Genomic DNA, 13832 nt, shown 5'->3' with positions numbered 1-13832 from the left:
GATAGTTGAGTCAGCTATATATAGTACGGTCACTAGATGGTGATACTGCACTGTTGCAAACATTTAACAGCACGGTACCAGCAGTAACATGAATAAGCTTTTCACTGTGGTTACATCAGAAATTAAATCCTGAACCCGATCAGCGAGTCAGCTGCAGGCTTTTCCTGCATCGACTCCTCCAACTCATCAGCAGTTCACTTGGTCCTGAACAGCCTCTTTAACAGAGAAGCTTGCATTAGTTTACCAGGTAAGTCTCCAATCAGCACATTGACCTGAGTTAAATGAGTTGATGCAGACTGACCGTCAGCATGCTGTGACAATTTGTAGAGCAACATTAAAGCAGATATATTTAGAAATTTCACAAAACTACAAAAGCAGAGGCAGAGTAGAGACATCAGACACAACTACTACCTACTTCCAAAGTGCATGGAGAAGGAAAAAGTCTGCAGAGATGAAACTCATTTCGGCTTATATGGCCTTCGTCAAGGTCATCATGAAACACATAGCATTTAAACAGGGTAGGTATGAAACAGAAAACAATTTGGAAAATATAAAATACACCCATCATTTACACTGCCATTCAAACATTTTCGGGTCGCCCGCTACAAGAGTTTGATTCGTTACAGTCAGATGTCTGAGAGGACTACTAATTTTGAATCGTCTTTAATGCTTTTAGTTTGTAGAACGTCATTTTTACAAATAGATGTTATTTTGTATTATGGTTTTGTTTAGTACACGATGAACAAAACATTGTACACGGGTTGAACCAACGTGAGCACTATTGGGACTGGATCACAGAATATCGGCTGAACATACTATGTACTGACAAATCACAGCTCAACCCTCTTCAATCTAGCCACTGAGTAGACTGCAGAGGCCAAAAAAGAGAACCGGCTGACCACTTGTAGCCCCGTTGATCGACGGTCAGTGACGCTTTTCTGGACTGGAAAACAGTCTGGGTGTTTGGGGGAAAGAATGGTTCCAACAGTAATTTCTCCTGGCGTGTAACACTGTAGGGACATGTACTTAATGAACATTTACTTAATATTAACATTATACATAGTAATTAAATGAATATACTTAATACACTTAATTTAAAGGCAGCTACAAGCTGCAAGGTGGTAAAAGTCATTTGTCTCCTAGTAGACATAATTGTTGGATTTTGGTAAAGGCAGTCTGATCCCCCTTCTACGTTCTTCAGTACCACCTTCCAAAAAGGCAGCACATTGGCCCACTCCCACAGGGCAAGGAGAAATATGCCCATTTATATCATACATTCCCAACATTTACTATCCTGCATTAAGCCCTGTTGAAAAGTTTCAGGAGTGTACAATAATATCTATGTAAAATTGGATAAACTTGCATCCCTTGTAGCCCATCCTACATTTGATCTACAATCTCTTGCCATACATCTTCCCTACTCTCATTGCCATTTCAGTCTCAGGCCTTTGCGCATTCTAGTTTGAATATTTGACATTTTTCTATAAAATATTGAAGTAGAGAGTAAGATATGGGAAGCATTTAAAAACAGTTTTCCTTCTCTTCTCTTTCAGTCCAAAAACTGACCCTGCTCCTCAACTGTAAATACTTCCAAAAATCACCCTTCTCATTTAAGTTTAATTGTTCTTTAAGGTCCTTTAATGATCGAAACGATTCATCTCTGTAGAAATGTTTGACAACATCTATTCCTTTTGCCAGCCATGTATCCTATAGATATGCTTTTTCCAGGTGAGAGGGGTTATTCCAAATGGAGGAGTAGCTTTGTTTGTATTGAGAAATCCCTAGACATGTGTGTGTCCTTGCCCATGCCCAATGAGAGTGTTCTTTATTCTGTATAGTTTTAGGTTTTCATGATAACAAGTCCATAACCCGAGATAGTGCTGCAATTATCTCCTCAATTTTTACCCATGCAGGTTTAGATTCATAATTTGCACAGTGCCATTCTAGCTTATTCATTTAAAATGCTATGTTATATTATTCCATATTTGGAGTGGTTTAACGGCGGGATATCTTACAAAACCAAAGCCATATTTTTTAGACACCAACAGCAATGATTGAGAACAAACAGTTCAGTCAAGAGGGTGTTGATGAAAGACCAAAGTAGTGTCCCTTCAAAGTACGCTCTGGGTTCGCTTCACTCATGTACTGATTATTGTTATGTATAACACCCAGTTCTCTGTGTGTGTGTGTGTGTGTGTGTGTGTGTGTGTGTGTGTGTGTGTGTGTGTGTGTGTGTGTGTGTGTGTGTGTGTGTGTGTGTGTGTGTGTGTGTGTGTGTGGTTCTGGGGATGGCTTGATTTCTACAGGTCCCAGCACCACCTGTCAGGAGGACTCCTGTGCAAACATGGGTATTTGTATCCAGCAGTGGGAGAACTACACCTGTGATTGCTCCATGACCTCCTACACTGGCACACAGTGCAATGACCGTGAGTACTGATCTCTCTATTAAATATCTAATGTCACACATATACGACAGTGAGTGGGGAAAACCCCACCCACTCAATGCCTCTGATGTGCTGATAGTAAAGATAAGGTAACGTGCATTTCATGATGACACAGAAGTTTAGGCTCGGGTCACATCAGTACTGACAGCGTAATCCTAGCCGCTGATCTAACATGATCGGGTTTGTTCAGGTCGTCTGCCTATCACAGAGCTCACACACAGAGACAGACAACCATTCACACTCACCAACAATTTAGAGTTATCAATGAACCCAAGCTGCATGTTTTTTGACTGTGGGAGGAAGAACGCACGCTGACACGGGGAGAACATGAAAAGAAATAATAGCAGTAATAAGTAATAATAGAAAAATGATTACTACTAATAATGACAGCAGCGGTGAATATTTTGGAGAAAAACAATGAATATAAAAGCAGCACTAGCAGCAGTAATAGTAAAAGAAATGTGACCAATAATAATAATAATAACAATAATAGTAGCAGTGTACGCATATGCATACATTCATGTCCCAGGGAGGGAGGGAGGAGAGAATAACTCATGTGTCCCCCGGACGTCTAGGCCTATATTCAAGGGTACAAGAATTCAAGGATCATTTATTGTCATTATGCAACAAAGGGTTGCGACACAAAATACAGCTGTGGCCCATTTGCAACACAAGAAAGACATGACAAACAAAACAAAACAAAAAGTAGTTCCTTTTCTGCGACCAGGCATCAGAAAGCAAGAATTAGGCTGGGTAGTAGAGTAGACTTAGTTCCTAGCTGGGTTAGCTTAGCTTCCATCTTGGCTCTCCTCCCTCTCCTCCCCCGGGCAGTATGGTTGCGTTTGGTCGACCAGGTCTGGCTGGTTGGTCAGCTGTGGGCGCTGATCGATGCACCTAGTCCCCATGCTTCCTTTTTATGCCATTAGTGCTGCAGTAATCACCGCGGAAACACTAAACTATTCTATTTACAGTGATATATGTCACAAAATATTGCAAATATTCAGTTAAATACTAAGAATCCTCACATTGGGACCCCAGATTCAATTAAATTCAATTTATTTTGTATAGCCCAAAATCACAAATTACAAATTTGCCTCAGAGGGCTTTACAATCTGTACACATGTGACATCCTCTGTCCTTCCCTCACATCGGCACAGGAAAAACTCCCCTAAAAAACCCCTTTAACAGGGAGAAAAAAGGAAGAAACCTATGGGAGAGCGACAGAGGAGGGATCCTTCTCCCAGGATGGACAGAATGCAATAGATGTCATGTGTACAGAATGAGCAGCATAACAGAGATACAACACATTCAATGTATATGACATAAATGATTCATATAATAAGAGTAGTAAGCAGAGTAATGAAGGAAAAAATTAAGACTACTAATAATAACAGCACCAATGAATTTAGTAGAATTACAATTTTGATAAGAGCAGTAATGGTAGTAGCAGTGGGTGTCAGCCGGGCCACGGCAGGAGGCACGACCACATTCCAGATATATATTTTTTAACCCTTCTTGTCCATTCATTGTCTGTCACTCGACTAACTGAATAATCAACTCAGTGTTTCAGCACTTATATGCTGCATATACAGCATTAAAATGTTTTTTTTCTTCATCACAATGTAGCCCACTTATCAGGAAAAGGTCCTGACAAAACTTGGGATCACTTACTTTACAATAACTAATACTTGAGGTCATGTTACTTGAGGCACTGTTATGATTATCATACAACTTTACTCAAACCCTATTACCAAATATGCACACTGAAAAATAAGCTGAGCAACATCTGAACCATTGGCACATTGAAATAGAAATATAACATTTCAATAATTTACCTTAGATTCTTAAAATAACAATATATAATACTCAAATCAGATTGAACTCAGTAGGCCCACACACATCAAGCACACACGTCGAAAACAATGACTTAATGCCAATAGCGTAAGCTGTGTTAGCTCTACAGTGGCTAAGAATCCATTTTCTTGGCTAATGAATACTTATACATCACTCTGTTGACTACGATACTAGCATAAACACGTGGATAACTACGATAAATTACGTGTTGAAATATCTCCAGTTACTTGAAGATAAGATGTACAATGAGTATATGTTCGAAGACTGTGAAGTTGATCATCTAAGACACCAACCAAAGAAGTTCTATTGTAACAATAAACTACAAAAGAGGATCATAGGCTTTTTGGTTCTTTAGACTGTGTTTAAGGTAGGCGACTCAGATAAGACTTTTTGGGATCATCTTTCTTTACTTCTTTACATACTTATTTACAAAAAGCTTTCACTAATCATCACATGACGATCAGATCTTCACCGCTACTCCATTTGTCAAGCCACACAACATAAAAAAGAACACTCTGACTTTCACCTCCTGCCACCTTTGACCCCACCTACCTTAACCAATGAACAACCAGTATTACCTTTATCCTCAAATCGGGCTTCCTTTTACCACATGAGCTCTACAAAATAAAACAAATGTACTTCAGTACATTTTAAACTTATTTATTACACCCTACCATTTTAATCTATTTATTAACCATCACTAAATCTTAATCTTCAAATGAAATTGCTTTTTTATCCACGCTTTTAACAAGAACTAATGTTTATCGTTTTCATCAAGTCACCTCCTATCTTAACATTTTTATTACAATGTAGGGTACTTTTTTAACCCTGGTTGCATTGACATTAAACATTAAACATTTGACATCAGGACAATCACTGTCCATAAACTTTGACTCTGTTTGAGCATCAAACATTCTTACTGTAAACTCCTGCGTCCTCCTGTGGTCCGCCTGTCAAGTGCAGCTTGATCTGGGATGTCACATGAGCCAGGTCTCTGTAAAAAAAAAAAGTGAGCCCAACAGTCAACGGCCTCTTGTTTCCTATTTCATCCATCTTCACTTTCTGCAACTGGACATTAACCAGGAGTAGTCAGGGTAGTGGAGTAGTCTTAGGTCCTAGACTCTGCTTTTGGTGGCGATTTGTCCGCCTGGTCTGGTTGGGTGGTCAGGTGATCAACTCAAGGTCTGCTGCACTCTATCAAATTCCAATGCTTCCTTCTCCGATACTGATCAGTGTATCTTTGTCATATGCCATTCATGCTCTAGTAATAAACAAGAAAAGACAACAAATTAAAGCAGGAATTTACAGAAGTTCATGGGAGCTATCGGCCGCTGCAACATTCAATTCAATTCAATTCAATTCAGTTTATTTTGTATAGCCCAGAATCACAAATTACGAATTTGCCTCAGAGGGCTTTACCTTCCATCAGCAGGAATTTACAGAAGTTCATGGGAGCTATCGGCCGCTGCAACTACATGCCCACACAAATAGCACCGACTTATCCAAATTGACTTTACACGTAAAAAATAACATCCCCACTTGTTCTTATATTATTATTAACCTTTCTATTTGTATTTATTCATTTCTTTCTTTCTTTAATTGTTTTCTCACAATTTTTTTGTATCTATTTTTTATAAACCATGAACCCCCTTCTCCCTTCTCCTACCATCTGGAGATGCTTTTAAAGTGCTCAGTGTTTAATCCTTTTATGCTAGTATGTGAGAGTTGAATGTTTTGGTGATTGCAAAGGGACACCTTTTGAACCTCATTGTGATGGGAGTATTCCAGTCATGATTATTTTCAGAAAAGAGCTTTCTTTTTCAACTTTTTTCTTTCAACAATTGCATTACGCGCATACCATTCATTACCTCTCATCCAGATCATTGTGTTGTCTGATCCTAACTAGAGGTGTGAATCTTAACTGGCCTCATGATTCGATTTAATTAGGTTTTACCTCAGCTCAGAGCCTTTTTTATTTCCTATAATACTGCATATGGATACTTTTTCATCAATTTATAAAAGCAGTCATATAAACCTGAAGTCCCTTTTAATTTCGAAAGTGCTTTGAAAAAACTACATCTTTTCAATACCAGTATGTGTGTGACTGACCTTCAAATAAATAAAAATGACAAAAACAGAAAAATGCATTTCAAATGTGTTGTAATCCATCAAAAAGAGACTTCACGTAGCAACTCTAAGACAGGGAAAGAGTCGGCTGGGGAGGCCCGGTTTGATGCATGGGCCACAATTCAGCTTCTTTTGATCAGCTTTTCCACAGAGTGAATAATAGTTCATATGTTTTCAGAAATATCTGGGGTCCCTGTCATGAAGTAATAGGTAGAGATGATCACAATGACACTTGACATATGTGTGTCCCCTTCTTGTTCACTCCAGATGACATAATCGTTGAAGCTCAATGGATTAAGAGGGGGTGCAATATTGGTGTGGTATTATGGCAGTCTGTGTTACACACTGTCAAGAGAAACTGCTTGTCCTTTTTTTAAATTATTATTTCTTTATTTTTTGTGTGTTGTCATATTCAAATTCTAAAAAAGCAATAAAAAGTTGAATCTCACAAAAATGCTAAATATGTTTATCTCAGCATTTAAAAAGATCAAACATGAATAAGAACACTTTAATACAAAGTGTATTACTTTTGGGGAAATAAACGAACCGATTAGTCAAAAATGTATCTGCAACTTTTGAAGCAAATACTTCATACTGCAAAAGTGCCAAACATTTACTAGTTTCCACTCCATTTTGATGATTTGCTGCTTTACCAAGGTTAACACTTTGGGTTTTGGAACTGTGGAACTGTGGAAAAAAACAAGACATTTGAAGCTGTTATCTTGGCTCTGAGAAATTGTGATTAGCATTTTAGTAATCTTATAACACTTTCTACCTCATCTGATTAGTATATTGGAAAGTTAGTCAGTAATTGAAATAATGTTAAATGCAAAACCTCCAACTAACTTGGATATAATGTATATAATAACAGTATACAATGTTCATAGTGTATCAACATACATGTGAATCGAAAAGATCGACCCTGTACTATTATTGAAATAAGAAACGGTGAGGAAGACTTCTTTCCTGTCTCATGCGGTGCACCGTACCATGCATTCCTGTGGTGCAATTCTGAGCCCTGTACCTGTGTTGCTGTATTGTTTCCTGTGTTGCTGTATTGTTGTTCCTGTTCACAGATGGCGAATCATGTTGGTATCACTACACACTGTAAGGTGCGTTGGTGGGGCACATGGAAGCATCCTGTCAGTGTGTCCATGGGTTTTTGAGTGTATGAAAGCATATCTGTCAACACAGTGAGCTCTCTTGTAGTTACTGTGTTACAAAGCACACAATCACACAGATACATACATGTCAAAGCTTTTATGCATTTTGAAAGCATTCAGCAGTGTGTGTGCATTGTTTAAGTCACTTTTTCCTTTTTTAAAGATGATAGAGGTAGTGCTTTAATCAACAACTATTTTCAGCATGCAACGCGCTTTATTCCTAGACCCTTCACTTCAGAAAAGGAAAAACTCAGCAAAAAACCCTTTTAATGGGGAAAGAATGGGAGAAAACTCAGGAAGAGCAACAGCAATATACATCTATTTTTTCTGAAATGTGTAGAAAAGACCAACATATTAAAATTACAGTATGGAAAATGAGGATCAATGAGTATGATAGATCCGGGAAGATGTCCTGGCCTGGAAAGAGGACCAACAACACACGCGGCAGAACTCATGCACACTATTATGAGAAGATAAGAGAAGGGAGATGAACACACAGTGGGCGAGACAGAGGCGAGAGGAGAGGCCACATCATTTCCTCATGGACAAAGAGCCAGATCAAACACATGAGGCAGCGAGGAGGAAGCGAGGTCACAAGACGGACGATGGTACAGCACAGAGAAGTTGGAGCGAAGAAAGAGGATGCAGCTGTGCTTGTCGGAAAACAGACAAACAGAGAGATGAAGCAAATTTTCATAAAGTTTATAGTATTCATCTGTAGTCATCTGCCGGATAAACATGAACTATAGTTCTTAGCTTAAAGATTAAATGAGACTGACCGGCCGAAAGGATAATGATGATAGATATAAGGTCTGAGGTAATCAAAGAATTAGCAAAACATTGGAAGTTAAGGCAAAACAATGAGTTTAAAGGTTGGATTTGAATGCATCAAATGTAAAACCAAAACTGGGTCTATGACACCTTTCGCAGGACAGATATGTTGAGTCAGATATGCAACATTAGACTAGTATAACTAGTTAACCATTTGTAGGTAGAAAAGGGGATTTGCATAGCAATGGACCACACATTGTGAATGTACCTCTGCTGCCAAAACCAGAAAGGAAAACTAGAGATAAAGTAATCATGTGAAAGGATGCTTGAAAAATGAATAGAAATAAATGCCTGATAAGATATATTAGGCTGAAATGCTCTGGATATAATTATCCTGAGCTAATAAATACAACAAAGATTATTCTCTAATGAAATGGTTACTTGTATCAGTCACTTGTTCAGCATCGCTCTTGGGTTGGGGTTGGTTGGGCGGCTGTGGCTCGGAGGTAGAGCGGGTCGTCTTCCAAAGATTGGCTTCTCCATCCCCCGGGTCAGGTGGCACCTAGTATGGCAGCCTCTGCCATCAGTGTTTCAATGTATGTGAAGGGGTGAATGTTGACATGTAGTACACAGTGTTGTTAATGGTCTGACGAAATGCGAATGCAACACCATTTACCATTTGGCCCCCAGGTCAAAATGCTTCTCTGTAGTGTTATGATATCTGCTATTCTTGAATTTACTGACTTTCTGTACCTGTTACAGCACCTTACCATTACCTGACATCAGTTCATGACTAAATAGTTCAGAGTTGAGCTGCTTGTTCATTTTACTCCTCTTGCTTTGTTCAGCTGGCACGACATACATCTTTGGCAAAGGAGGGGGCCTCATTACATACAAGTGGCCAGCTAATGAGAGACCCAGCACCAGGACAGACAGGCTGACAGTCGGCTTCAGCACCTCCCTGAAAGATGGCATCCTGGTCAGGATTGAAAGCGCACCTGGTCTGGGGGATTATCTCATGCTGCACATTGTAAGTTCTACTCGCACATACACTCTACTTGTCTCATTTTTGTATGTTTGGTACTGTCTCAGCTCTCCTTTGTTTAGTTTTCTAACTACTGTACCTTTACTGTGTGCTACGGGCATCAGTTGACACGATGCTAAAATATTAGGCTAAAAAAGATGAAAGAATGGACTGAAGGATGGAGTTTCACAACTAGATCTTCTGAAGTTCAGCAGAGAGAAGTAGCTAAGGAAGAACAAGTTGGCAAGAGAGACGCACATTAAAGGTTCAGTGTAGGAATTGCAACCCCTTGTGCCTAGAATAGAGGAGAAATACGGTGGGCAACACAAAAAACACGCACACGAAGGATCCGTTCTAGAGCCAGTGTTTGGTTTGTACGTTTTGGGCAACAGTAAAAAAAAAAAGAATAAACGGCTCATTCTGAGTTAACTTAGTTTCAGGTGAATATACACTAAAGAAATGATTGTTATCAATATCATATTCCATTTCTGACAATAGATCCCTATAAATACTGTGCCAGCCACAGCAATCCCTTGAAATCTTTCAGACTTTAAGGATAGGATAATATTGGCCATTTGCACAGATCCCACAGCAGCTTTAGTTTTAAAAAATGATGAAAAGTGTTTCCTCTATTTTGCGCCCCAGAATGATTTATTTTCATATTCCACAAGTTGCAGAAACTTTTGCAGACATATGTTTAACATATTTCTTTAGGTTCTATTTGCTCTTCCGTAGGCTTACCTGTTTCTAGTGAAAGTCTTCCTACAGAATCTCGTCTTATGCTTTCAGCTAATTTGCACACCCCTCTTTTGGAAATCTCTTGTTTTAAAACTGCAGTTTTATACTGGGCCAAATAACACAACAAAAGTGAGTTTATCCCAGGTTTAGATTATATTTGTTTCCTGATTCACCATCTGGTTAAAAATGATGGATCTGCATTAACTGTAGGTCTGATCATTAAAAAGGACCATATACAACTTTATTTATTAATGAGAAAGATTTCTATCTTCATGATCAGCTATTTTTCTTTCATGAACAATATTTAGTCAGGCAATAAAGATGTATCTTTATTATGTATTGTAATTTGCATACTGTCACATTGACTGACAATTGCTGTTTAATGTGAGATTTATTCATAGAATTTCCACTTTCCCTCAAATATTTGGGTTAATTTATTATTTCTACAAATGATATGACCAACTAACCTGCAAAATTGATTAATGAGACAAAAAATGCAATCTGAAATCTAAAAAAGTTGTTGATACCAAAGAACAGCATGACTCCTTCAAGTCGTTCTGCTGTCCCTCGGGATCTTGTTGTCAAGGTCTTGGTTACTTAATGTGGTACTTTAGAGGGATTTTTTATCAATTCTCAAAAATGACCAAATTTAGCACCACTGTGTAATAAATGGTGTCAACACAAAAATTGTTGCAATAACCTATGAAATATAAACACATGAAAAATATCATATGAATAAATTGAACTATGTTTTCATTAGTGTATAATGACCTGAAAGTAATAAAAAAAAATGTATAGCTACAATAGGAAGCGGTTCCTCTTCACGGAGTCCCCATGTTGCACCGCCATGTTTCTAGAGCAGCCCAGAACGGACAAACTGAACACTGGCTCTAGAGAGAGCCTTTTACGTTTTTATTCACCTAAAGTTAGGGATGGGTACTGAAAATGGATATTTAACAGGCCCCGGTGCTATATAGTTAAAGTCTATTGATATGCTGAGATGTTCTTTCTGTTCTACACAGAACGCTAGCTCGACTAATAGTTACAAACAAACTAAAACAAAAGCTATGTGTCTGAGGTCTTTCTTTTGTGAGACAAAGCAGCCAGGAGGACAGGAGGAATGACTGATAGTGGCTGTGCTCTTCTTTATAAACTTCACTCAAGAATGGGATTTCATTATTTTCATTTTAGATTTTTGTTTCCAGTAAGATATTAATGACTTTATATAGTGACTTTTTTCTCTACACAAATTGAAAAGGGAAAGTTACAGTATACAGTTACTAAAAACTAATATAGAAATAAATTACATTAGGGGACTTACCAAACAGATATTCATAATGCAGTTATGAACATCCTGCTTTTTGTTAATTAGATTTTTTTAATAATCAATATTTTTACAAATACAATTTTATCAATATACCTCACAGTTACATAACAGTCCATCTCAGAAAAAAAGCAACCAACCCCAACTCATCTTTGAAGGATTTAATGTCATCTAACATGATAATAATGTGATATGAAAACATCTTATTTCCATAAAGTGAAAGTTCAATAACGCAATCATAACACACTGCAGGTTCTTCAACCAGGGCAAGTGAACACATAAATTGATAGCGAGTTGCGTTTGGCTGAAATGTTTGAGTGATCCATCCATCCATTATCTTTAAATGCTTATCCTGTTCAGGGTAGCGAGTCACAAGACTATCACAGGGCTGACACATAGAGACAGACAGCCATTCACACCTAGGAGCAATTTAGAGTAATCAATCAACCTAAGCCAGAGGACTTGGGGACAACCAACGCTGACACGGTAAGAGCATGCAAACTTAACTCAGAAGGGCCGTCTGACCTGGTAATGAAGCCTGGCTCTTCTTGCTGTGAGGCGACAATTCTAGCCACCACTCCACCGTGCAGTCCCAGCCTGTGTATTATAGATGACTAATCGTGTTTTATTCATTTCAGCAACAAGGCAAAATTGGAGTGACATTCAACATTGGCACAGTGGATATCAGTGTGCAGGAGAGCAGTACCCCAGTTAATGATGGGAAGTATCATGTCGTTCGCTTCACCAGGAATGGTGGCAATGCTACACTCCAGGTGGATAACTGGTCATTCAATGAGCACTTCCCAACAGGTACAAAACTAATAAATCAATGAATCATCTTTATTTTACATCTTTACTGTACAACAAGATGGCTACCCTAATTGTTAGCCAATCTGACACTATTAGTTAACAATGAAAACCTATTGCTAGACATTTAACAATTAGTGTCAAAAAGTTATATGATAAGACAATGGATTTCAACTCATGAAGCAGTGAAGAAGATCAATGGGCAGCATCTGCTTCAAACAGACGAGCAACATAATCACATTCTAAGTTCAACTGCTTATGTTCTCACTTTGAATGTAACGAGTCCTCCTAAGCTTTCAAACTGTGTTTTAAATGAGTTGACACATGATGGACATTTTAAGATTGAGTTTCGGGAGGAGGAGTTATTATGTCATCTCTGAACATCTGTTGGTCTCCAACAGGAACTGCAATTTATACATTAAATTATCATTTTGTGGGTGAAATATTCCTACAACTACTCAAGAGGACCCAACCTTCCTTGTCGACTTGAGATGGGATTCAGGATAGCATCATTTCCATGGTGCCTTGTTAATTATACATAAGGCATTGTGACATAACAATTAAGAAGTGGTGTTAAAGACAGTTAGAGCAAAAAAATTGATATAAATTTGGTTTGTAGTTAATTTGTTTTTGCACAGTGAAAGAGAGGAAGAAGGAGAATGGGAGAGAACATACAATGAGGATGTAAATATAGATAGGAAAAACGAACTGCAGGGAAGAGTGAGAGCAACATTCCTCTTGAACATATAGACCACAGGTAGTGAGGGGGGGTTGATTGCAACACCCTACGCACAAAAAGGACAAAAAAATGACCACTATCAGACATATGTTGAAGTCATAAAACCTTTGTGGGGTTGCTGCTCAGGACTGTGTGTGGATGTTTGGAAGTATGCATCATCTTATTTTCTATAAGCTCTAACAGGACCAACATGATTCATCTTCTACAGATTAATAGGGACGATAAATGAAATATAGGAAAATAAATGCAAATATTGCAACTATGGTATAGAAAACTATGTAAATCTGCTATTTGTTTTGATAAGAAAAACATTTAAGAATTTGGGTCACAATCTTCCATCAATCTCAGAAGATGAGGGCTCTTAATGTTCAAAGTTTACTCGTTAGTCTTGAAATTTATATGGGAAGGGAAGGAAGCTCATATTCAATTTTAAACTTTGCAGCATTATAATGCTTCAGCAAGGCTATCATAATACAATTTCATACTCTACTAAATTTCATACTCTATTTCATGGCCACATTGTGTGTGGTTCAATCCAAATGCAGATGTATCCAAGAGGTCGACATAGGAGAATTTAGCTTCTCCTCACAGATAACCAGATTAGTGAAAAAATAAAATAAATAGAATTTGCACAATGGACTGGTATGTGTCGCACGGCTTGCGACATACAATACCCGTGCCACCATAGTTCTGCTCTCATTCTTCTTCAGTGTCAAACAAGCATTTACCTGGTAGGCCAATTGCCAGTTTTGTGCTCGCTTGCTCCAGAGTAACTGTGGTGACGAGCAGGGGCCTTCGACCAGTCTGCTGGCTCAGCTGCTTCTATAACTGATTCTCTTCC

General features: G+C 38.3%; 1 protein-coding gene across 1 annotated transcript in view; it reads left to right on the top strand.

The window, feature by feature from the left end:
• Positions 1–13832, top strand: part of nrxn3a (neurexin 3a) — a 166636-nt gene that overhangs the window by 125446 nt on the left and 27358 nt on the right. Inside the window, exons 17-19 of the mRNA XM_054613239.1 lie at positions 2307–2426; positions 9208–9389; positions 12084–12255. Coding sequence (XP_054469214.1) covers positions 2307–2426; positions 9208–9389; positions 12084–12255 — 474 coding nt within the window. The remainder of the gene's footprint in view (positions 1–2306; positions 2427–9207; positions 9390–12083; positions 12256–13832) is intronic.

This window comes from Anoplopoma fimbria, chromosome 15 (assembly GCF_027596085.1).
Source record: "Anoplopoma fimbria isolate UVic2021 breed Golden Eagle Sablefish chromosome 15, Afim_UVic_2022, whole genome shotgun sequence".
Classification (NCBI taxonomy): domain Eukaryota; kingdom Metazoa; phylum Chordata; class Actinopteri; order Perciformes; family Anoplopomatidae; genus Anoplopoma; species Anoplopoma fimbria.
Note: the sequence above shows the minus strand (reverse complement) of the source record. Positions and strands in the feature narration are given on the sequence as shown.